At 41.4% G+C, this 26,120-nt stretch overlaps 1 protein-coding gene across 2 annotated transcripts in view; it reads left to right on the top strand.

Annotated features, from left to right (window-relative positions):
- The window catches only part of LOC100136794 (GTP cyclohydrolase 1), a 45,115-nt gene extending 19,276 nt beyond the window's left edge, over nt 1-25,839 (top strand). The window contains exons 3-6 of one of the 2 annotated variants that reach the window (XM_021584318.3): nt 6,038-6,093; nt 22,207-22,238; nt 22,612-22,696; nt 23,168-25,839. In XM_021584318.3, coding sequence (XP_021439993.1) covers nt 6,038-6,093; nt 22,207-22,238; nt 22,612-22,696; nt 23,168-23,294 — 300 coding nt within the window. In that variant the 3' untranslated portion in view covers nt 23,295-25,839. Of the gene's footprint in view, nt 1-6,037; nt 6,094-13,381; nt 13,544-22,206; nt 22,239-22,611; nt 22,697-23,167 lie in introns of those variants that run through there. The other variant, XM_090220428.1, reaches the window with a different exon arrangement.
- The last annotated feature ends 281 nt before the right edge of the window (nt 25,840-26,120 follow it).

The raw sequence follows: 26,120 nt of genomic DNA, 5'->3' as shown, positions 1-26,120 counted from the left end.
ACTACTTCTCAGAGTTCATTGTGTCAAATCGGAGGGTCTGTGGTCCGGACCTCTGGCAGTCTCTATGGGGGTGCCACAGGGTTCAATTCTCGGGCAGACTCTTTTCTCTGTATATATCAATGATTTCGCTCTTGCTGCGGTGATTTTTTTCCATCCACCTCTACGCAGACGACACCATTCTGTATACATCTGGCCCTTCTTTGGACACTGTGCTAACAAACCTCCAAATGTGCTTCAACGCCATACAATACTCCTTCCGTGGCCTCCAACTGCTTTTAAATGCTAGTAAAATGAAATGCATACTCTTCAACCGATGGCTGCCCGCACCTGCCCGCCCGACTAGCATCACTAATCTGGACGGTTCTGACTTAGAATATGTGGACAACTATAAATACCTAGGTGTCTGGTTAGACTGTAAACTCTCCTTCCAGAGATGCACATTAAGCATCTCCAATCCATAGTTAAATCTAGAATTGGCTTCCAATTTGCAACAACGCCTCCTTCACTCATGCTGCCAAACATACCCTTGTAAAACTGACCATCCTACCTATCCTTGATGTCGGCAATGTCATTTACAAAATAGCCTCTAACACTCTACTCAGACTGCATCCAATTTGCTATCACAGTGCCATCCGTTTTGCCACCAAAGCCCCATATACTACCCACCACTGCGACCTGTATGCTCTCATTGGCTGGTCCTCGCTACATATTTGTCGCCAAACCCACTGGCTCCAGGTCATCTACAAGTCTTTGCTAGGTTAAGCTCCGCCTTATCTCAGCTCAGCTCACTCCCACCCGTAGCACGCGCCCCAACAGGTATATTTCACTGGTCATCCCCAAAGCCAACACCTAGTTTGGCCGCCTTTCCTTCCAGTTCTCTGTTGCCAATGACTTGAACAAATTGCAAAAATCACTGAAGAGACTTATATCTCCCTCACTAACTTTAAGCGTCAGCTGTCAGAGCAGCTTACTGATCGCTACAGCTGTACACAGCCCATCTGTAAATATCTTATGCACAACAGTATTTTTACTTGCACATCCTCATCTGCACATCTATCACTTCAGTGTTAATGCTAAATTGTAATTACTTCGGCACTATTGTCCTATTTATTGCCTTACTTCATTTGCACACACTGTATACAGATTTTTCTATTGTGTTATTGACTGTACGTTTGTTTATCCCATGTGTAACTCTGTGTTGTCTTTGTCGCACTGCTTTGCTTTATCTTGGCCAGGTCGCAGTTGTAAATGAGAACTTACCTGGTTAAATAAAGGTGAAATGAAAAAAATGAAAAATTGGCCACAGATAAAATTACGTCAAATCACGTTATATCTACTGTAGCTTAACTAGCAAGGTAGACAAGCAGTCATCATTATGAATCACGTGGACAATCTACTGGCAAATGCGTTTCAATCCTTGTCATATGAAGAGAAATGATAGATAAAAAGTATCGGTGCCATTGGACATAAACATTACACACGAAGTTTGAAATTTCAAATTCAACAATGAGTGGTTTGGAAGGAATCATTGGCTAACTGCAAGCTTTGTAAAGCAATCACTAGCCGGCTATTCAGTGGAGTGAGTGTGTGGTCCAAGTCTGAGTTTAAGGGTCTCTTTTCCAACCGTAAATGGATAAACATTCAACACCATGGGCATTGGCCATGCTGTCAATCCAGCATGACTTCTGTCACGTTCAAAACAACTGGAAATTCAGAATGAGGAAATCTCAGACTTCAGGGAGTTCAAGACAATTGGGAGGGGGGGGGGGGGAACGAGCTCCGACTGGGGAAAATAAGTTTAGAACAGTCATCCAACTCGGAATTCCACGTCGGGAACTCAGGCCTATTTTGATTATTTTTTTAAGTTCCCAGTTGTCTTCAAAGCACCATAAATCCAGAGAATGCCTGCCTTTGATTACAAAGTTTGCCTACAAGAACTGCTGTACCACCTTCCTGTTCAAGTGAGCACAGCACATCAAGGTGAGTCTAAAAATGTATTGTAGGCTGCTGCATAAATTGTCATTTTCCAGGGAGATATGTATCCTGTAGCAAAGAAAGTAAAACTAAGTGTATGTTGTGTAGTAAGCTGTTAGTAGCCCATGTGCCTCACCCTAATTATTTGGGCCTTTGCCCCTTCATAATGTAGCCTACTGTTCTGACTTGGTGGTGCCTGTTTTAGAGAAATGTAATCATTGAACATTGTAAGCTTTCATTGTCTGCTTATATGCCCCCTTTATTTATCCTATGGTTCTAACTTGGTGTACATGAAGAATACTGTAAGAACGGCACATGTTCTGAATTCTGTCGATGTACATTTCAAAAGTGCTGAAAAAATTGTTATATTGACTACGTTCATCCTAGCTCGCTCATTAATGTTTAATTATGCCATAGTTTGTACATCTAAATTAGTAGAAACTAGTAGAAACCACATTTGTTTAAGCAAGTCAGCCATATCAGCTATGTTTTTTAAAAAGGCTGTAAATGAGGCTGAATTAACTGTTTCGCTGCCATACAAGGCTCCACTGATAGCCAGGTGTAGCAGTGGTAAGGATTCACTCTATGGTGCTGAAAAGACAGCTTTATGTAGGCCCTAACAGTTTGTGGGCACCGTTTGTCACTGTTATAGTGCAATTAATGTATTGTTTAGTGTTGTGTTATATTATGGCTTTGCTGGCATGCATCTAAACATTTTGGGGGGAGTTTTCCCCAGGGTGACATTTGGAAGGCCACGCAAATCAGATGAAATCCCATTAGCAGGGATTCAAGTGAGACACGCTTGCCTCTGGAAATTCTCCTGTTTGACATTTAGTACCGTAGACCTAGCATTCTGCCCTCTATTCTCCCCTCATCTTACCCTGCAGGTGTTTGCCATTTAAGACAAAGAGGGAGGCAATTTATACTTTCACATCCCTTTCACGCCTGCAAAAGGGCCATGATGATAGAGGGAGCAAGCGTTACACATACTCACAAAGAGACACACACACAGACTGTGACTTTTTCTCTTTGTGCTGTGTGTGTTTTTGTTTTTCAGCAGCTGGCTGTCAGAAGGCCACTTTGTTTCCGTTCATCTCCTTCCCCCGCTGATAGCTCCCTGTCGTCGTCACAAGCGCTAGTCGCCTCTTATCCACGCACTCATCTATTTCCCTGCACGTCTATCCATGCTGCCCGCTGAGTGCTATAATGACTCACCGATTTCTCCCCGCCAACTGAAATATGGAGCCGTTTGGTGCTCTCTTTTTTTCATTTTCGTCACGCCTCCAGTCAGTCAGTTGTCTTTTAATAACGCTTTTAGTGTTTGTCATCACCTTGCGACAACTTGATATTGTTTTTCATTGTGTTTGGCTTTAATGTATACCTTTACACCCCATACATTTGAAAAACCACGAAACCCATCTCTGAACCCTACTTTTAATCAAACTTGAATCCCGTCTTTTCGAAGTGAAGTGAAAGTGTTGTTTATTTACCCAGTTCAGAAATTCGCTTTTTAAACGTGCAGCAGTGAGCCGAAAGGAAGAAGCTGAAGAGCTTGGACGAAGATAGTTAAATGATGCCGTCTTTATCACAACCAACCAGAAAGAGAGAGGGGGAGGGGGACCGGAGAGGAGGATAAAATCCTTGCATGCATGCCCTTTCTCTCAGCCTGTTTCATCAAATTGCTGCTGACATTTGAATGGAGGATGGAGGGTGAGGGGTGCCACTTAGCCTCCCAGTCATACGCAGAAGCAGGCTCAACCAGCTGGATGGGGAGGAGAGTCTAGATCTCGATCCGCTTCTAATCTTTTATCTGCTGCTTATTTATCCACGGGTAGACGTGACTCCCTTACCTCCCCTGTACTCCTCCGATGACCTTTAGATAATGTTGCCTTTTGTCTTGGCGTCTTATGATTCATGTCTTTACCACGCCTGTCATGGAGAAACACAAATGTTTAGCTTGCCTACTTCATACTGTATGATGCAGTGGCGGTCAGTGCCGTTTATGATGAGGGAGGATTATATTTTTTTTTTCATGAGCAAGGCCTTATTTCTATTACAGCATGTTGGATGACTGCCATTCATATTACATTCACCCAGTTCAATGTAACATCGATAGGTTTAGGCTACTACATGATACTCTAATTTCCCCTATAACCATCATGAGGTTGAACCTAGCCTATGAATGAAAGTTTACAACGTAGGTGCACACAGGTTGGGAGAAGAATTTGAGATGACAGACAATGACACATGGACAGACCGTGACACATGTCAATACCGCCTTGCACACTTGTCTGCACCTAGCTTATCTAGGGTGTAATCATTAGTCCAACAAATTCAAGTATTTCTATCCATGTTTTGTTTGCTTCCGTTTTAAGAAAAAAAATTAAACAGAATCAGTGGTTGTTTTCATTCTAGCCTCTATTCACTCTCCTCTCACCTTTTCCCTTGGTTTGTGGACTTGAATGAACAACACATCAGCTGTATGTGACCAGGTGAAAAAACCTTTCCAAGCCCAAACCATGTCATAACCGCTACACACAGCCTACATCGTTGTCCCCATATTAGCTAAAGTAACGTTCTAGTCAACATAGCTAATAGAACTAATGTGTTGGTAAACCTGCTACAATCATGCAGTAACGTTAGTGTATAGTCAGTAAGCAGATAGACCGACGGGCCCCGGTGGCAATAAATTAGTTAAACCAAAAGCTTACCTTGACTTGGAAGAGTTCCAGTGTTGTGTTGGATAGTCATAGCCAGCTAGCTAACATAGCATCCCTCTGTTTGAATGTTTGGGTGTTTGAGTAACTAAACTAGCCAGCTGCATTGGCTAGCTAAGTAAGTGAAACTGAAAGTTTGTCATTTTTTAAATCTTTCTCTCTCTCTCTCTCTCTTGCTTCTCCTTCATTTTTGAAGCACTTAATTTGTTGAAAACTGTTCAACTATTGTCTTTCTCTCTCTCTTTGAGTGAACTACTCACCACATGTTATGCACTGCAGCGCTAGCTAGCTGTAGCTTATGCTTTCAGTACTAGATTAATTCTCTGATCCTTTCATTGGGTGGACGACGTCAGTTCATGCTGCAAGAGCTATAATAGGTTGGAGGACGTCCTCTGGAAGTTGTCATAATTACTGTGTAAGTCTATGAAAGAGGGTGAGAACCAAGAGCCTCCTAGGTTTTGTATTGAAGTCAAATCAAAATAGCCCTTTGTACATCAGCTGATATCTCAAAGTGCTGTACAGAAACCCAGCCTAAAACCTCAAACAGCAAGCAATACAGGTGTAGAAGCACGGTCAATGTACCAAGAGGAGAACGGAAGCCAGCTGTTCTCGTGCCTAGGTGTTGCCTAGGTTTTAGCTTAGCGAGCTAACACAGTCAACCACTGAGATTCATTGAGTGTACAAAACATTAAGAACACCTGATCTTTCTATGACAGACTGACCAGGTGAATTCAGGTGAAAGCTATAATCCCCTATTGATTTCCCTTGTTAAATCCACTTCAATCAGTGTACATGAAGGGAGACAGGTTTAAGAAGCCTTGAGACAATTAAGACATGAATTGTGTGTGTGTGTGCCATTCAGAGGGTGAATGGGCAAGACAAAAGATTGATGTGCCTTTAAACGGGGTATGGTAGTAGGTGCCAGGCGCACCGGTTTGAGTCAAGAACTGCAACGCTGCTGTGTTTTTCACACTCAATAGTTTCCTGTGTGTATCAAGAATGGTCCACCACCCGAAGGACATCCAGCCAACTTGACACAACTGTGGGAAGCATTGGAGTCAACATGGGCCAGCATCCCTGTGGAATGCTTTCGGCACTTTGAAGAGTTCACGCCCCGACAAATTGAGTCAAAATGGGTCAAAATTGACAAAATGGGTCAATATTAGGAAGGTGTTCTTAATGTTTTGTACACGGAGTGTATACTGTACATAGACATACCAGTTAGGTCTGTCTGGGGAATTGCAGAATTTGGGGCAACATGATTTACTGTCTGTGGTTGTGGATATGCTATAGTAAGGATCTTGGACATCACTAATGACTGACATGGTCTCTCTTTTCTCCCCCAGGTCCACATAGGCTATCTCCCCAATAAAAGGGTGCTGGGCCTCAGCAAGCTGGCCAGGTAAGAGAGTATGGACAGTTTAACAGTTTGTTTGCTATTGTTGCCAAAGATATAACAAAACATTTAATGGGTCAGCACTCTGCACACAAAAAGATGTCGCAAAAAACATACTTAATTTTTTGTTTTTCTAAATAATGTTGACTGGTTCAGGGATAGCATAACCAAATGATTCGACTTAATAAGGATCCGCTCCCTTTTTTCAATTTTCGTCTAAATTGACATACCCAAATCTAACTGCCTGTAGCTCTGGACCTGAAGCAAGGATATGCATATTATTGATACCATTTGAAAGGAAACACTTTGAAGTTTGTGGAAATGTGAAATGAATGTAGGAGAATATAAAATATTGGTAAAAGATAATACATTTTTTTTTTTTTTTTTTTTTTTTTTTGTACCATAATTTTTGAAATGCAAGAAGAAGGCCATAATGAATTATTCTAGCCCAGGCACAGTTTAAACTTTGGCCACTAGATGGCAGCAGTGTATGTGCAATGTTTTAGACTGATCCAATGAACTATTGCATATCTATTAAAAATGTTGTATCCATACTGCCCAAATGTGCCTAAATGGTTTATTCATACATTTTCAAGTTCATAATTGTGCACTCTCCTCAAACAATAGCATGGTATTCTTTCACTGTAATAGCTACTGTAAATTGAAAAGTGCAGTTAGATTAACAAGAATTTAAGCTTGCTGCCCATATCAGAAATGTCTGTGTCCTGGGAATTTTTTTGTTTTTTACAACCTCATGCTAATTACATTAGCCTTCGTTAGCTCAACAGTACCGAGGTTGGGACACCGATCCTGTAGAGGCTTTAATATCCTTCTTCAGTGTGTAGGTATCGTTAGTTATTTAAATTCTTGTCAATATACCAGGGAACCGATCAAGGTTCCGAATTCATATGACAAAAAAATAATAACAGGAAGGTTGAATATTGTGATATTGGAGGGATTGGGATTACCTAGACTCGTGCAGTATCATCATGTGTGAATATGTAATCTGTTCTTCGTGAGTCCTTCAGACAGTACAGTACGGTCACTTATTAAATAATAGGAACTAGAACACTTAGCAATGATGAGTCTGAACTAAGAACCTGACTCATGTTGTAACTCGGAGTAAGCTGGTCCTGGGTTTAGTGGGTTAGCGGTACATTAGCTTCTACAATGTAGCATTCAGATAACATAGTTTTAGCATAGCGCTAGTGTTTACGGTAGGGCTGTTTAAGTGGAGAGGCTGCTCATGGTGGAGCTGTAAGCTGATTAGGAGTGTGTAAGTGACAAGCGAGGACTCTGATCCCACCTGACCCCAATACCTGAGCCCCTTTCACTAACACCTATTCTTACTTCCCTTCCCTGGCCTGGAGTCTCACTCACAGACATCTCACCAGGCACGCACGCAGACAGTTACGCATGCAAACTTTAAGCACATGGTCTTATACACTCTGGTAGCACACAAGCTGATACTCCAGTGCTTACACAAACACACAGACCACACACACCACATAACACAATATATATCCAAAACCACAAAGATGCCTCCAAGTGATGTGATTTACAATACCTGTAAAGTGGAGTAATATTTGTATATAATGTGCATATTATATATTGCCTTCAGAAAGTATTCAAACCAATTGACTTTTTCTACATTTTGTTGTGTTACAGCCTGCATTTTTACTTGGTTAAATTTAGATGTTGTCACTGTGTCACAATACCCCATAATGTCAAAATGGAATGTTTAGAAATTAATTCAAATGTAATAGCTGAAATGTCTTGAGTCAATAATTATTAAACCCCTTTGTTATGGCAAGCCTAAATAAGTTAAGGTGTAAACATGTGCTTAGCAAGTCACATAATACATTGCCTGGACTCACTCTGTGTGCAGTAAGTGCTTTTTTAATTACTGCCTCATCTCTGTACCCCACACATGCAATTATCTGGAAGGTCCCTCAGTCGATCAGTGAATTTCAAATACAGATTCAACCATAGAGACCAGGGAGGTTTTCCAATGCCTCACAAAGAAGGGTAGCTACTATTACATGGGTAAAAATAATAAATCAGACATCAAATATCCCATTAAGCATGCTGAAGCTATTAATTACACTTTGGCTGATGTATCAATACACCCATACACCTTTACAACTAAGATATTTTTCTACTAACTAAAGCATCCCGCCAACTTTTTGCCTACTTTTGCCAGCGACAAAGCCTCTATTTTTATTTCTGCCAACCGCCCTAGTCATGATTGTGGTAAAGTTCTGCGAACGGCTTCGTATTTTTTTTATTTATTTCACCTTTATTTAAACAGGTAGGCAAGTTGAGAACAAGTTCTCATTTACAATTGCGACCTGGCCAAGATAAAGCAAAGCAGTTCGACACATACAACGACACAGAGTTACACATGGAGTAAAACAAACATATAGTCAATACAGTATAAACAAGTCTATATACGATGTGAGCAAATGAGGTGAGATAAGGGAGGTAAAGGCAAAAAGGCCATGGTGGCAAAGTAAATACAATATAGCAAGTAAAACACTGGAATGGTAGATTTGCAATGGGAGAATGTGCAAAGTAGAAATAAAAATAATGGGGTGCAAAGGAGCAAAATAAAAAAAATACAGTAGGGTAGTTGTTTGGGCTAAATTATAGGTGGGCTATGTACAGGTGCAGTAATCTGTGATGAAATGTAGCTGTAATGCTAATGCGGCATTGGCACACACTACACTCTTGAAAGTTGCTAGGCAGTGCCCGTTACTACTATCCTCCTGCCAGTTGTAAACTTAGCGAGTGTAATGATTGTCGTCGGGAGAAGGAGAAGAGGACCAAAGTGCAGCGTGGTACGTATTCATAATAATTTGAATAAAGATGAATACTGAACAAAAACAACAAACCGACAAACAAACAGTTCTGTAAGGTGCACCAAAAACACTAAACAGAAAATAACTACCGACAAATCATAGTGGGAAAACAGGCTGCCTAAGCATGGTTCTCAATCAGAGACAACGATAAACAGTTGCCTCTGATTGGGAACCATAACAGGCCAAACACAGAAATACAAAAACATAGAACAACACATAGAATGCCCACCTCAACTCACGTCATGATCAAACTAAAATAGAGACATAAAAAAAGGAACTAAGGTCAGCACGTGACAGCGAGGCATGTCACTTCACCGATCTCTTTGCATAGCCCACCCCATGCACTGTTTTCTTAACCACAACAGGGTGGACCCATAAATAAATATTTAATAAATATCACTCAATGACGAAAATATTGGAATAGAGTAGGCTAATGCAATTGAAGCCATCAAATTGTTGCTTACTGAAACTCCAAAAGTCATCCAATTGTCATGATTAATTTGAAGCAGTAGCTTACCCGCGTGTCTATTTCAGCACCGTTTCACGCTGCTTTGAGACAAGCGTGGGGACTCGTCTTGATAAATCAACCAATGTCAGATTTTTGTTTTCATTGAATCTCTATTTGGATATTGGTTAGGCTACATTTAGGCTGGAGAAATGTTAGCTAAATTGAAGTGAGTACTGCTAATGGTCCTCTTTACTTGGCTCATGTATTATCACTGATCAGAACATTTTGCCAGCATGTTATGTAGTTTAGCAAGTGTATTGTTTTGCTCTTCACTCTCAGTCGCTGAGTAGCCTAGGTCTACTTCCAACCAAAAGCCGGTGACTCATATTAGTCAATCAATGTGATTTTGTTTCACTGAATCTCCGTTTGTATATTTGGTTAATTCTCTGGCTGGGCAAATAAGTGGAGGTGGTATAGCTCATCGTATTTGTTTGCTCATGTATCACTGATCAGAAAGATTTTCCATGCAACAATGTTGCCTAAATCAAGTGTACAGTGGAAGTCGGAAGTTTAGATACACTTAGGTTGGAGTCATTAAAACTTGTTTTTCAACCGCTTCACAAATGTCTTGTTAACAAAACTATAGTTTTGGCAAGTCGGTTAGGACATCTACTTTGTGCATGACACAAGTAAGTGTCATGCACAAACATGACAATTGTTTACAGACAATTGTTTACAGACAGTTTATTTAACTTATAATTCACTTATAATTCAGTGTATTAAAACTCCAGAAAATGATGACATGGCTTTAGAAGCTTCTGATAGGCAAATTGACATCATGTGAATCAATTGGAGGTCTACCTGTGGATGTATTTCAAGGCCTACCTTGAAACTCAGTGCCTCCTTGCTTGACATCATGGGAAAATCAAAAGAAATCAGCCAAGACCTTTAAAAAAATTGTAGACCTCCATAAGTCTGGTTCATCCTTGGGAGCAATTTCCAAATGCCTGAAGGTACCATGTTCATCTGTACAAACAATAGTACGCAAGTATAAACACCGTGGAACCACGCAGCTGTCATCCCGCTCAGGAAGGAGACGCGTTCTGTCTCCTAGAGATGAATGTACTTGGTGCGAAAAGTGCAAATCAATCCCAGAACAACAGCAAAGGACCTTGTGAAGATGCTGGAGGAAACAGGTACAAAAGTATCTATATCCACAGTAAAACGAGTCCTATATCGACATAACCTGAAAGGCCGCTCGGCAAGGAAGAAGCCACTGCTCCAAAACCGCCATAAAAAATATGTAAAAGTAAATAACCAGCCATTCCGTTCCCAATCCGATCTCTAGCTTTGTGCTCGTGGGTGTGTGTGTGTGTGGTGTCTGGTGTGGGTGGGTGGTGTGTGTGTGCTCGCGCATGTTAGGCTACATTGTGAGCTAACTTCTAGATAGTATCGCTACTTCAATCATAGCTGGTATGAGGATTACAAATGGGTGGAATATTCTACAGTATTTCAAAGGACCGTGCTTTGTGCTTTGCCTGCTGCCACTTTCAACATCCAGGAAACCATGGTGGAGAGAAGGCGGCATTTACCCATGATGGTTACCAGAACTGGAAGCAAGCAACAAGTTCATTCAAGACACACAATGCTAGTGTGGAGCATAAATATGCAATGACAGCGTGGAATGTGTGGACTATTCAGAAAGGGTCTGGCTCAACAACATGCAAAGCTCTAAGTGATGGACATTCGAAAATAGTCAGAGAGAAAGCAGTTCGACACATACAACAACAAAGAGTTACACGTGGAATACACAAGCATACAATCAATAATACAGTAGAAAACCAATATACCCCATGTGCAAATGAGGTAGGATAAGAGAGGTAAAGGCAATAAATAGGCCATGGTGGCGACTGGAATGGTAGGGTGTGCAGAAGATGAATGTGCAAGTAGAGATACTGGGGTGCAAAGGAGCAAGATAGATAAATAAATAAATACAGTATGGGGATGAGGTAGATAGATGGTCTATTTATAGATTAGCTATGTAAAGGTGCAGTGATCTGTGAGCTGCTCTGACAGCTGGTGCTTAAAGCTAGTGAGGGAGGTAAGAGTCTCCAGCTTCAGAGATTTTTGCAGTTCGTTCCAGTCATTGGCAGCAGAGAACTGGAAGGAGAGGCGGCCAAATGAGGAACTGGCTTTGGGGGTGACCAATGAGATATACCTGCTGGAGCGTGTGCTACGGGTGGGTGCTGCTATGGTGACCAGTGAGCTGAGATAAGGCGGGGCTTTACCTAGCAGAGACTTGTAGATGACCTGGAGCCAGTGGGTTTGGCAACGAGTATGAAGCGAGTGCCAGCCAATGAGAGCATACAGGTCGCAGTGGTGGGTAGTATATGGGGCTTTGGTGACAAAACGGATGGCACTGTGATAGACTGCATCCAATTGGTTGAGTAGAGTGTTGGAGGCTATTTTGTAAATGACATCGCCGAAGTCGAGGATCGGTAGGATGGTCAGTTTTACAAGGGTATGTTTGGCAGCATGAGTGAAGGATGCTTTGATGCGAAATAGGAAGCCGATTCTAGATTTAATTATTTTGGATTTGAGATGTTTAATGTGAGCCTGGAAGGAGTGTTTACAGTCTAACCAGACACCTAGGTAATTCTAGTTGTCCACATATTCTAAGTCAGAACCGTCCAGGGTAGTGATTCTGGACGGGCAGGCAGGTGCGGGCAGTGAATGGTTGAAGAGCATGCATTTAGTTTTACTTGCATTTAAGAGCAGTTGGAGACCACGGAAGGAGAGTTGTATTGCATTTGAAGCTCATCTGGGGGTTAGTTAACACAGTGTCTAAAGAAGGGCCAGAGTTATACAGAATGGAGTCGTCTACGTAGAGGTGGATCAGAGAATCACCAGCAGCGAGAGCGACATCATTGATGTATACAGAGAAGAGAGTCTTCCCGAGAATTGAACCCTGTGGCACCCCCATAGAGACTGCCAGAGGTCTAGACAACAGGCCCTCCGATTTGACACACTGAACTCTGTCTGAGAAGTAGTTGGTGAACCAAGCGAAGCAATCATTTGAGAAACCTAGGCTGTTGAGTCTGACAATAAGAATGTTGTGATTGACAGAGTCGAAAGCCTTAGCCAGGTTGATGAATATGGCTGCACAGTAATGTCTCTTATCGATGACGGTTATGGTATCGTTTAGCACCTTGAGCGTGGCTGAGGTGCACCCATTACCAGCTCGGAAACCAGATTGCATAGCGGAGAAGGTACGGTGAGATTCGAAATGGTCGGTAATCTGTTTAACTTGGCTTTCAAAGACCTTAGAAAGGCAGGGTAGAATAGATATAGGTCTGTAGCAGTTTGGGTCTAGAGTGTCTCCACCTTTGAAGAGGGGGATGACCGCGGCAGCTTTCCAATCAGACAATACGAAAGAGAGGTTGAACAAGCTAGTAATAGGGGTTGCAACAACTTTGGCAGATAATTTTAGAAAGAGAGGGTCTTGTGGGGAGCGCTGTGCAGTTGACTGGGGTTGGGGTAGCCAGGTGGAAAGCATGGCCAGCCGTAGAAAAATGCTTGTTGAAATTCTCAATTATTGTGGATTTATCGGTAGTGACAGTGTTTCCTAGCCTCAGTGCATTGGGCAGCGGGGAGGAGGTGCTCTTATTCTCCATGGACTTTACAGTGTCCCAGAACCTTTTTGAGTTTGTACTACAGGATGCAAATTTCAGTTAAAGTTAGTATCAACTTTCCTAACTGCCTGTGTTTCACAGAGAGGAGACATACAGTAGAAAGCGACATGGCTGTCAACAAGGGAAACTTCCATGAACTTTTACAGGTCATAGGCAAATTCGACAAAACAGTTGCACAGAAAATCGCAGATAATCCTAGAAATGCTAAATACACACATCATGCATGATATACAGAATGAAACACTGGGCAAACCCTCAACTTTACAACCTTGCCTGCCTGTCCATATAAGCAGAAAGAACCAAGGCCCTGGATGTCCAGAAGATTATAGACTCATGTGCACTGAACCACAACAACATCGTCCTTCTTTAAAACAACACTTGGTGAGTAACTGAAAGGTATTTTATTTATTGACAGTGTGCCTGTCCGGTCGTGGGAACATTATTCAATCTCGCTGATCTGGATCTAAATGGAACAAGAAGACGCATGCATATTGTCGGCCTACAAGTATTTTTTCAATATAAATATGATCGCTAAGATTGTGATAGCCAGCTCGTTTTACACCATGTGTACACAGTTGACAGGCATTGGGTAAATACATTTCTCGTTGTGGCTGCACTGTGGATCTTATTCCTTTCATTTCTGACATTAGACATTTAATCCGTAACATTATAACCAATGCACAGCAGGATGCATGTATATCGTCGGCCTACGAGTTATTTTTGTTTGCAGTAGAAATATCACTAAGATTGGGCATGGTAGCCAGTTCGTTTTACAAGTGTGTGTGCACAGTTAACAGGCATAGGCTAAATGCATTGCACTTCTCGTTGTGGCTGCACTTTGGATATTATTCATTTCAATTCTGATGTAGCCATTTCAGCCGATAGCCATTTCACCCTAAACATTATTACCGATGCACAGTTGTCTGATTATGCATATGGAATAAATGCACTTGTACATTTTCATGACTATTTACTATTTTCTTAGCACCCCCACGTATTGGTCAAGCCATACCGTATCACCCGGAGAGAGAAAATCCTGGCGCCGTGCCTGGAGTGTAATGTTTACTGTTAATTTTTGTTTATTTCAGTTTGGTTTATTATCTACTCCACTTGCTTTGGAAATGTTAACATATGTTTCCCATGCCAATAAAGCCCCTTGAATTGTATTGATACTCTCAATGTAAGAACCTGTAGGCTATGCCTGCTCCCTAACAAAGCAGAGTAGGATCGAAAAAGTATGGGCTTGCCTTGGGCTCTGTTTCAAAATATAACTTTTTTTTATATGACAGCGGTTCCACACGTTGCCGTGACGCAAGTTGTTTGGAAAAAATATAATTAGTATTTTATTCTATGTTTCATTATAGTCTTAGAATACTATAAAATATATGTGTGTCGACTGTGGTCAGGGTAGCCTAAGTGTGTCTTGTCTGTTTAATGAACATAATAACTATTGATTTCATGTGCATGACGCTGCCATGTAGCATATAGGCTGTACAGGCCAATAACATAATTCAACTCACAATATGCCAGTCTATTCTTTTGAAAATAGATTTTATTAGTCTTATAATGTTTCTGAGGACCTGCCTAAAACCAATGAATAATGGGTTTATTTGTGATTCAATGGATCTATTAAAATAGAAGCCTTCCCACATTGCCCGATGTCTGCTCCCACTCCTGCACTTGCTGGCATGTGCACAGGAGATACAAAAGGCTTATCCCGGTAAGAATGTGGTAAAAATGGGACTGAATTAATTAGGCTCTAAAAAACATATATATATATATATATATATATATATATATATATATAATATATATATATTACAAGCCAAATACAGTAAACTCTGCCTGTAAAGGTACCAGTCACTACAAAGATAAAGGCGTCCTTCCTAACTCAGTTGCCAGAGAGCGAGGAAACCGCTTAGCGATTTCACCATAAGGCCAATGGTGACTTTAAAACAGTTCGTTTTCTCCTATCACAGCCATTAAACTCTGAGGTTGGATCAACAATATTGTAGTTACTCCATAATATCAGCCTAATTGACAGAGTGAAAAGAAGGAAACCTGTACAGAAAAAAAAATATTCCAAAACATGCATCCTTTTTGCAACAAGGCAGAGAAGTAATACTGCAACAAATGTGGCAAAGCATATTAACTTTTTGTACTGAATACAAAGTGTATGTTTGGGCAGATCCAATACAACACATTACTGAGTACCACTCTTCACATTTTCAAGCATAGTGGTGGTGGCATCATGTTATGGGTATGCTTGAAAACCTTAAGGACTGGGTAGTTCAGGATAAAAAATAAACGGAATGGAGCTAAGCACTGGCAAAATCCTAAAGGAAAAACTGGTTCAGTCAGCTTTCCACTAGACACTGGAAGATTAATGAATTCACCTTTCAGCAGGACAATAACCTAAAACACAAAAATCTGCTTGAAAATATATGTGAAGACCTGAAAATGGTTGTCTAGCAATGATCAACAACCAATTTCACAGAGCTTGAGGAATTTAAAAAAGAATAATGGGCAAATGTTGTACAATCCAGGTGTGCAAAGTTTTTAGAGACTTACCATAAAAAGACTCACGGCTGTAATCGCTGCCAAAGATGGTTCTAACATGTATTGACTCAGGGGGTTGAATACTTATCTAATCAAGATATATTACATTTATTTATTTATTTACAAATGTTGGAATTTTTCTTCCACTTTGACATTAGTGTTTTGTGTTGATTGCTGGCAAAAAATGACACCTAAATCAATTTTAAACACACAAAATGTGGAATAACTCGAGGTGTGAATACTTTCTGAAGGTACTGTATATACCTCACATGCGACCCATGATTAGACTATGCAATGAGCCTATTAAAATGTTTATCGGAGAGAGAAAGAAAGAGTATTTTACCAGTACATGTCAGGAACGAAAAAGAGAAAGAGACAAGGAATCTGAGAACCCTTTATAACATCTGACTAGTTGACCAATAGCATTACTGTTGAGTTAACTTCTAATCAGTTATCAGACCTACAGGATGTAAAGACAACAGAAGCTCTCCTTCTCGTTTATCTGCGTTGTTTGTAACTTTTTGTTACTCTTTTTGTACATAATGTTGCCGCTACCGTCTCTTATGACTGAAAATAACTTCTAGACATCAGGACTGCGATTACTCATCACGGACAGGCAGAATCCTTTTTCTTCTTTCACGACTCTGTCGAGCTCGAGGCGAAGGATATACGGCTCCCTCGGGAACAGGCCCCGACCCCCAGTGATCTGCGTGAAGAGGAAAAAGAGAGGCCGGAGAGCGGGCTGCCTTCTGACAAGTCGGAGGCGATCGAATAAACCCCCACTCCCCTCAATTCTGCTAGCAAACATGCAATCTTTGTACAATAAAATGGACGAGTTATTGGGAAGATTAAACTACCAACGGGACATTAAAAACTGTAACATCTTATGCTTCACGGAGTCGTGGCTGAACAACATACAGGTGGCTGGTTATACGATGTACCGGCAGGATAGAACAGCGGTGTCTGGTAAGACAAGGGTTGGCAGTCTGTCTTTTTGTAAACAACAGCTGGTGCACAATATCTAAGGAAGTCTCAAGCAATTGCTCACCTGAGGTAGAGTTTCTCATGATAAACTGCAGGCCACACTACCTACCGAAAGAGTTAAACAAAAAAAAATTCTAGCCATTTACATACCACCACAGGAAGAGGCTGGCACTAAGATAGCATTGAATGAGCTGTATTCCGCCATAAGCGAACAAGAAAACGCTCACCCAGAGGCGGCGCTCCTAGTAGAAACGGAATGCAGGGAAACTTAAATCAGTTTTACCAAACCTGGACCACCTAGAGTCCACACACAGAGATGCATACAAAGCTCTCCCTCTCCCTCCATTTGGCAAATCTGACCATAATTACATCATCCTGATTCCTGCTTACAAGAAAAAATTAAAGCAGAAAGCACCAGTGATTAGATCAATAAAAAAGTGATCAGATGAAGCAGATGCTAAGCTACAGGACTGTTTTGCTAGCACAGACTGGAATATGTTCCGGGATTCCTCTAATCGCATTGAGGAGTACACCACATCTGTCATGGGCTTCTTCAATAATTGCATCAATGACGTCATCCCCACAGTGACCATACGTACATACACCAACCAGAAGTCATGGATTACAGGCAGCATCCACACTGAGTTAAAGGCAAGAGCTGGCGCTTTCAAGGAGTGCGATTCTAACCCGGAAGTTTATAAGAAATCCAACTATGCCCTCCGACGAACCATCAAACAGGCAAAGCATCAATACAGGACTGAGATCGAGTCGTACTACACCGGCTCTGACGCTCGTCGGATGTGGCAGGTTCTGCAAACCATTACTGACTACAAAGAGAAGCACAGCCGTGAGCTACCCAGTGACACGAGCCTACCGACGAGCTTAACTACTTCTATGCTCGTTTTGAGGCAAATAACACTGAAACATGCATGAAAGCACCAGCTGTACTGGAAGACTGTGTGATCACGCTCTCTGCAGCCGATATGAGTAAGACCTTTAGACAGGTCAACATTCACAAGGCCGGCCGCAGGGCCAGACGGATTACCAGGACGTGTACTGCGAGCATGCGCTGACCAACTAGCAAGTGTCTTCACTGACATTTTCAACTCCCACTGTCTGGGTCTTTAATACCAACATGTTTTAAGCAGAACACCATAGAGCCTGTGCCCCAAAACACTAAGGTAAACTGCATAAATGACTACTGACCCGTAGAACTCATGTCTGTAGCCATAAAGTGCTTTGAAAGGCTGGTCATGGCTCACACCAACACCATCATCCCAGAAACCCTAGACCCACTCCAATTTGCATACCGCCCCAACAGATCCACAGATGATGCAGTCTCTATTGCACTCCACACTGGCCTTTCCCACCTGGACAAAAGGAACACCTATGTGAGAATGCTATTCATACGGTCAATACCATAGTGCCCTCAAAGCTCATCATAAGCTCAGGACCCTGTGACTAAACACCTCCCTCTGCAACTGGATCCTGGACTTCCTTACTGGCCGCCATCAGGTGGTAAGGGTAGGTAACAATACATTGGCCACGCTGATCCTCAACACAGGGGCCCCTCAGGGGTGCGTGCTCAGCCCCTTCCTGTACTCCCTGTTCACTCATGACTGCACAGCCAGGCACGACTCCAACACCATCATTAAATTTGCTGATGACAGAACAGTGGTAGGCCTGATCACCGACAACAACGAGACAGCCTATAGGGAGGTGGTCAGAGACCTGGCCGTGTGGTGCCAGGACAACAGCCTCTCCCTCAACGTGATCAAGACAAAGGAGATGATTGTGGACTACAGGAAAAAGGGGACCGAGCACACCCCCATTCTCATCGAGGCTGCAGTGGAGCAGGTTGAGAGATTCAAGTTCCTTGGTGTCCACATCACCAACAAACTAACATGGTCCAAGCACAACATGACAGTTGTGAAGTGTGCACGACAAAACCTATTCCCCCTCAGGAGACTGAAAAGATTTGGCATGGGTCCTCAGATCCTCAAAAGGTTCTACAGCTGCACCATCGAGAGCATCCTGACTGGTTGCATCACTGCCTAGTATGGCAACTGATTGGCCTCCGACCACAAGGCACTACAGACGGTAGTGCGAATGGCCCAATACATCAGTGGGGCGAAGCTTCTTGCCATCCAGGACCTCTATACCAGGTGGTGTCAGAGGAAGGCCCTAAAAATGGTCAAAGACTCCAGACACTCACATTATTGTGTGATAATATCATCATTAAATACAATTATGAAACTATTCAGATCTTTGTAACACTTTGTTACTAAACTCTGCTTCAAACGGTCTCAAAGAATGTGGTATCTTAGTCTGTGGTTCAAGGAAGAAGTTAGCATTCACTCTCACGGCAAGCGGTACCGGAGCACCAATTCTAGGTCCAAGAGGCTTCTAACAGCTTCGCCATAAGACTCCTGAACATCTAGTCAAATGGCTACCCAGACTATTTGCATTACCCCCCATCTTCACACCACTGCCACTCTCTGTTGTCATCTATGCATAGTCACTTTAATTTACTCTACCTACAGACGTAGCCAAAAGTTTTGAGAATGACACAAATATTAATTTTCACAAAGTCTGCTGCCTCAGTTTGTATGATGGCAATTTGCAAATACTCCAGAATGTTATGAAGAGTGATCAGATGAATTGCAATTCATTGCAAAGTCCCTATTTGCCATGCAAATGAACTGAATCCCCAAAAAAACATTTCCACTGCATTTCAGCCCTGCCACAAATGGACCAGCTGACATCATGTCAGTGATTCTCTCGTTAACACAGGTGTGAGTGTTGACGAGGACAAGGCTGGAGTTCACTTTGTCATGCTGATTGAGTTTGAATAACAGACTGGAAGCTTCAAAAGGAGGGTGGTGCTTGGAATCATTGTTCTTCCTCTGTCAACCATGGTTACCTGCAAGGAAACACATGCCGTCATCATTGCTTTGCACAAAAAAGTGCTTCACAGGCTGCCAGTAAGATTGCACCTAAATCAACCATTTATCGGATTCAAGAACTTCAAGGAGAGTGGTTCATTTGTTGTGAAGAAGGCTTTAGGGCACCCAAGAAAGTCCAGCAAGTGCCAGGACCGTCTCCTAAAGTTGATTCAGCTGCGGGATCGGGGCACCACCAGTACAGAGCTTGCTCAGGAATGGCAGCAGGCAGGTGTGAGTGCATCTGCACGCACAGTGAGGCAAAGACTTTTGGAAGATGGCCTGGTGTCAAGAAGGGCAGCAAAGAAGCCACTTCTCTCCAGGAAAAACATCAGGGAGAGACTGATATTCTGCAGAAGGTACAGGGATTGGACTGCTGAGGACTGGGGTAAAGTCCTTTTCTCTGATGAATCCCCTTTCCGATTGTTTGGGGCATCCGGAAAAAACTTGTCCGGAGAAGACAAGGTGAGCGCCACCAACAGTCCTGTGTCATGCCAACATTAAAGCATCTTGAGACCATTCATGTGTGGGGTTGTTTCTCAGCCAAGGGAGTGGGCTCACTCACAATTTTGCCTAAGAACACAGCCATGAATAAAGAATGGTACCAACACATCCTCCGAGAGCAACATCTCCCAACAATCCAGGAACAGTTTGGTGACGTACAATGCATTTTCCAGTTTGATGGAGCACCTTGCCATAAGGCAAAAGTGATAACTGACGTCTGTGATGTTTGGATTCAAAATTGGAGTTGTTGACCAGTAGCATTACTGTTGACTTAATTTCCAATCAGATGTCAGACCTACAGGGTATAAAGATAGCAGAACCTCTGCTTCTTAGAGGTGAGACAAGAGGGGGTTGCTGAGATTATGCAGAGAAGACTGACTTCCTAAGACAACACTAGGGATTATTGCATACAGTGTAAAGAGTCACTTTGGGGGTTGGGCTGTCCTACACCTGCAGTACTTTTTTTTGTAGAGTACATTTGAGGTATCGGCCTCTATGAAGTGAACTCAGAGTTTGGCTTTGCATCCCCCCCAAAACCCAATGAGCTTCTTTGAGATGGATGCAACACCTTTATACCTTCATATCGATGCATCTGCCCATTTGAAAGTCTTCGTAATCCTCTTGTTCTGTGGCATTTTGCTGCGCAGAGCTACAGCGATAGGAGAAGTCATGTTTGGAAAAGAGCATTGGTTCAAAGTGGAAGGGATGTCAGACTAAAGCGAGTCTAGAATGACCCGCCGCTCTCCTACTCACATTGACTCACTGGTGGTTGGAACGTGCAGCTGGTTATCAGTATTAGTAGCTAAGTTTCGATCCAATTGGCTTAAGATTTTCATGCAAATATTTAAAAATCTACATAAAAACAATATGCGCATTTTCCCACCAGAGATGTTTTCATCAAATTGACTTGCAGATAAAAGGCTGTGGGTGATGATGTGGCGCACATAAAAAGAAAAAGGGAAAAAGTAAGAATAGTGTCTGCACTCACGACTGTAAGTCAATCTGGATAAGAGTGTCTGCTAAATGACTAAAATGTAAAATGGTAAAAAATTATAACAACTTTTGCTGTTAAATAGCCATGTACTGAATATTTTTTTTAAATATATTCTGTACTTTTTGTCGCAAAAAAAGTTGTACTGTATAGCAATTGTGCCTGCTCAGGTTTTGGCACATGTGCTCCAGCCAACAGCTTCATCACAGATACAGTGGGGTGTAGCCTACATGATGAGATAATTATGGACAAAAGAGCAAGATTATTTTTATTTGTCAAACGGCAGCCAAGCATCAATCATGTCATCAGAATAAGACCCTTGATAGTTATTGGAAATGAGCATCACGCTCATCACTGTGCACTTTCAACCCCCAGTGAATTATTTCATCTGTAGCCTAAAACTGCATATTTTCCTGAGTCATAGTATGAGGACCACACATACATACCATCTCATGACTCCAAGTTTACGTCAATATAATGGTTATTTTATCAATATTGGCTCATAAATATCATTTTACAGACACAAAAAGATCCCACCATGTCTAATGTATTTTGTTTTGTCGACATTTGGAAAGTTTACCGACAGGCCTGTGGTGAATGTTGAACTGGGGCTTATTTAAATCAAGACTAATTGCAGAATATTTTCAATAAAATGTCAAAAGCAGTTTTTACAACCATATACATAAAAAAAATCAAAGTTATTATTGGATCTGAAGAATATGGGTTCTAAAGAAACACTGTAGCAGATAAACTCCTATTATAGATAGATCATCCAATTTCACAGTCATTGTGTATGCACAAATTCTGCATAATCATTGCTGTGATGAATTGGATGTCTACTCTTTAAACACACAAATTACAACCGCATTACCAACCCACTTGTAAAAGCGTAATCTCTTAGGAACTTCAACCTGTCCGAACCAGTACAAAACAACCTATTTGACTGACACTGTAAAATGCGACCTCTGTTGTGAAGCGCTCCCATGTCTCTCTCAAGTCTCCACTCTGTCCCTGAAGAATGTGTAATCCCTCTTTGTCTATGTAAGCCTCTCTGTGCCTCTCATTGTAAATCCTGCCACTTGGGTTTTCCCATGTAATGGAAGTATTTCATCCTGCCTTTTCCCCTCATCTCTCCCAGGATTGTTGAAATCTACAGCCGTCGACTGCAAGGTACTTCCATACTTTTTAAAATCAATTTATACACTTGATAGTTGACGGACAATAAAATGAGCTGCACCTAGAGCTTTTGTGTATTTTTATTGTTGTTTTTATGTAACATTTTACATTAAGTTGTTCTTATACCTGTACACTTACACTGTAATTACTACAGTAACAACATTTGAGTAATTCCATTAAAATTCTATTACTTTTTGGAGATGGTCAGTTGGTTGACTGGTAACAGTGTTGTTGTTGGAACCTAGAACAAACCTTACCAATAACCTGCCATGAACCCACCATGTCATAGGCGATGATGTCAGAGGTTTGACTTTGCTCTTTGACGTTCTCTGACTTGGACCTTGTTTATCCGTCTGTTCTCTTTCAGTTCAAGAGCGGTTGACCAAACAAATCGCTGTGGCAATCACTGAAGCTCTGCAGCCTGCTGGGGTGGGCGTCGTCATCGAGGCAACGTATGTCTCTTTCTCCCTTTTTGGTTTTTACACTCACCACTGATACGAACAGATGAAAGATACACTATGGAATTTTAGTTGCTAATCGTTTGTAAATTTTCTTCTGGAATGTAGGCTGGATGTGTATACACACAAATTAATATTAATACATAATCTCACAAATCCTTAGGAAAACAATATGCTTTTGCTCACAAGGTGTGCTCTTTCTGTTCAATATGTTCATTTCTGGACAATATTTCTGTCCATTTAGGTGTACCCCATTAGGTAAAAGTACCTTATTGACTTTATAAAATGATGCAATCATGGCAGTCAAAACACAAACACGCACAAATGAAACCAAAGATAAAGGGAGAGGCCACATCTGGACAATCTTCAATGTGTCATTAACCGAACATTTCCCATACACCCAAATCTAATAACTATAAGACATGGATAATGATGCCTTTCTTCCTCCCTTCTTCCTGCATGCAGTCACATGTGCATGGTGATGAGGGGGGTGCAGAAGATGAACAGCAAGACTGTGACCAGCACCATGCTGGGGGTGTTCAGGGAGGACCCGAAGACACGGGACGAGTTCCTCACCCTAATCAGGAACTGAGAGGGACGGCTGGCCCACAAACCTGCTGCCCAGCCCAGCGCAGACCCTTCTCCCTGTCGCCTGCCTGGAGCTAGAGCAGTCCACACAGCAGTTTTGGTACGAAGCCTAGAGTCCGGGCTTGCAGTGTATGTGAGGTGTGTGTGTGTGTGTGTGTCTATCCCTCCACCCCCTTCCAAATAATCACACACATCACATGGTCGCATGACACAGCTGTCTTGTGTGTGTACATGACAGTCTTACTAAACGGTGTCTGTCAGCTGGCTTAACCTAAACATGAATAGTTTGGATCAATGATTAGTGTTTCTTATGGTTACTTAATTTAAAGGACTTTGATCCTGTTAAAACATTTTTTGTTGTAACTTTTCATTAGATTGAACCTCCAAGTACGGTAAAGATACTTACACCTACGTAGAAACATCCTAACATTAAAATCAATATCTTTATCCAAAGTAAGCTAGGCCCAGTAGGACCATATGTCAGTTTTACTTTTTTATTTATTTTATTGAACCTTTATTTAACTTGGCAAGTCAGTTAAGAACAAATTCATATTTACAATGACGGCCTACCAAAAGGCAAAAGACCTCCTGCGGAGACGGGGGCTTGGATTAAAATGAATATATATATATATATAAACATAAGACAAAACACACATCACGACAAGAGAGACAACACTACATGAACTTGCCTTGAGCCAAACCTATTCAAAAGTGCCAAGTGCCCTTTTCACATGGCATCATATTCCTGCTCAAGCCAAATGCTCGCTTTCAAATTTGGTAGCCACTGCTTTAAATACAGTATACTGCACCCTGCAACTTCAGGGAACTAACAATGATGGCTTTCTGAGGGTTAACTGAATAAATCCTATACAGGATCGGAACGGTTGAACTGACGTAGGCTGATGTGATTCGCATGAGGTTGTAAGTAACAAGAACATTTCCCAGGACATAGACATATCTGATATGGGCAGAAAGCTTCTAACCGCACTGTCCAATTTACAGTAGCTATTACAGTGAAAGAATACCATGCTATTGTTTGAGGAGATTGCACAGTTATGAACTTGAAGATGTATTAATAAACCAATTAGGCACATTTGAGCAGATTTGACACAACATTTTGAACAGAAATGCAGTGGTTCACTGAATCAGTCTAAAACTTTGCACATACACTGCTGCCATGTATTGGCCAAAATCTAAATTGCGCCTAGATAAAATATTGGCCTTTTTATTGCATTTCAAAGATGATGGAACAAAAAAAAACATTTTTTTTCCCTTTGTATTATCTTTTACCAGATCTAATGTGTTATATTCTCATACATTAATTTCACATTTCCACAAACTTCAAAGTGTTTCAAATGGTATCAAGAATATGCATATTCCTGCTTCAGGCCCTGAGCTACAGGCAGTTAGATTTGGGTATGTCATTTTAGGCGGAAATTGAAAAAAAAGGGTCCGATCCTTAATTAACTGTGGTGTTCAAATTATGTGAGGTAATGTCACTGTTAGTTTTTCATTTGTTCTATAACCAAAGGACCAAGGTTTCCAAGGGTGCAGTTAAAGTGACTGGATGATAACTGGCTAGTGCAATGAAGGATGATCAGACGGGACTAAAAAGTGTCAATTTTAGGTCACCCTGTCTTAATATGGACACCCTAGATTATTCGCTAAGTCTCACTCACTATTGTAGTTATTTGTTGAAAATGTCACAATAGTACAGATTCACAGACGTATGACTGATCTGCTTTCTCTGTATCCCCCAAGTGGGCATTTCACCATTCAGAGAGGATTTCTATTGGGCACCCCTTTGTATCTCTCTGTAAGTCGTATAGCCTATGTGCGTGTGTATTTGTTTGTGTGCGTTGAAGGCCAGCCCAGTATATATTCTGCTGTCCTTCTGCCTTACTGATTTTTCACTTGATAAGTAGAGTTCATTTCCGACGATGAATTTGAAGAGACTAGACACAAAGGAATCGGCTGTCTCCACTCATCTATTGGAAAAGAAACACGTTTTACTCTCTTACCCTTCTAATGTCAATTCTGTTACACTTCTAAATATCTACGTATGTCTGTGTATAAATGTTTCATAATTGTAGTTAAATATTCTGCAGTTTACAGAGTACAGTACATCCCTCTTTGCTACGTCACATATATTGTATGTATGCAATTTCATGTATTATCTCAGCAAATTAGGGATATTAAAATATAGTAACCTACATGAAAATGTACAGTGTTAGGATAAATAGGTTTAGTAGCAAGGAACATATGCTGATGAGCGGTATATTTTTTAATTTATTGGAAATATATAACACTCATATTGAAATGGGGAGGTTTTAACCAATGTGATTTGATCATTGGGGTTGTGTGTGTGTGTTTGGAATAGATGAGCGCTATAGTCAGTCAGACAGCTCCTGCATCGTCTCTGTGGCCTTCTTTAGGAGGATTTGTTCTTTGGGTTCCTTCACTACTGTCGTTTACATTACACTTCTTACTGTGTTAATTTGAAAGACTTTTCAACAAAGGAAAATAAATCTGTATGTGTGAACTAGGAACATGGGTACTGTGCTCTTATTTGTAAAGCCCCGTTTATACCTGGTGGTGACATGCCTGTCCTGATCTTGTCTACATTCTGATTGGGCTCATTTTTAGACCAGTCTAAATAATTAAAATAACTGGTTGTGATCACAGGATGCTAGCATAATATAACCGGTGCTTAATGCTGTGTTAGTAACCAAGTGGGAATTTACAAAATACGACTGGGAAAAATCCACTTGAATAGCCCTCCAACTGATAATTTACTAATGGGAAACTCGTCTATCATCCTGTGCTCCCA

This window comes from Oncorhynchus mykiss, chromosome 25 (genome assembly GCF_057628025.1).
Source record: "Oncorhynchus mykiss isolate SJ-2025 chromosome 25, ASM5762802v1, whole genome shotgun sequence".
NCBI lineage: Eukaryota > Metazoa > Chordata > Actinopteri > Salmoniformes > Salmonidae > Oncorhynchus > Oncorhynchus mykiss.
This window is presented reverse-complemented; position numbering and strand designations above follow the sequence as displayed.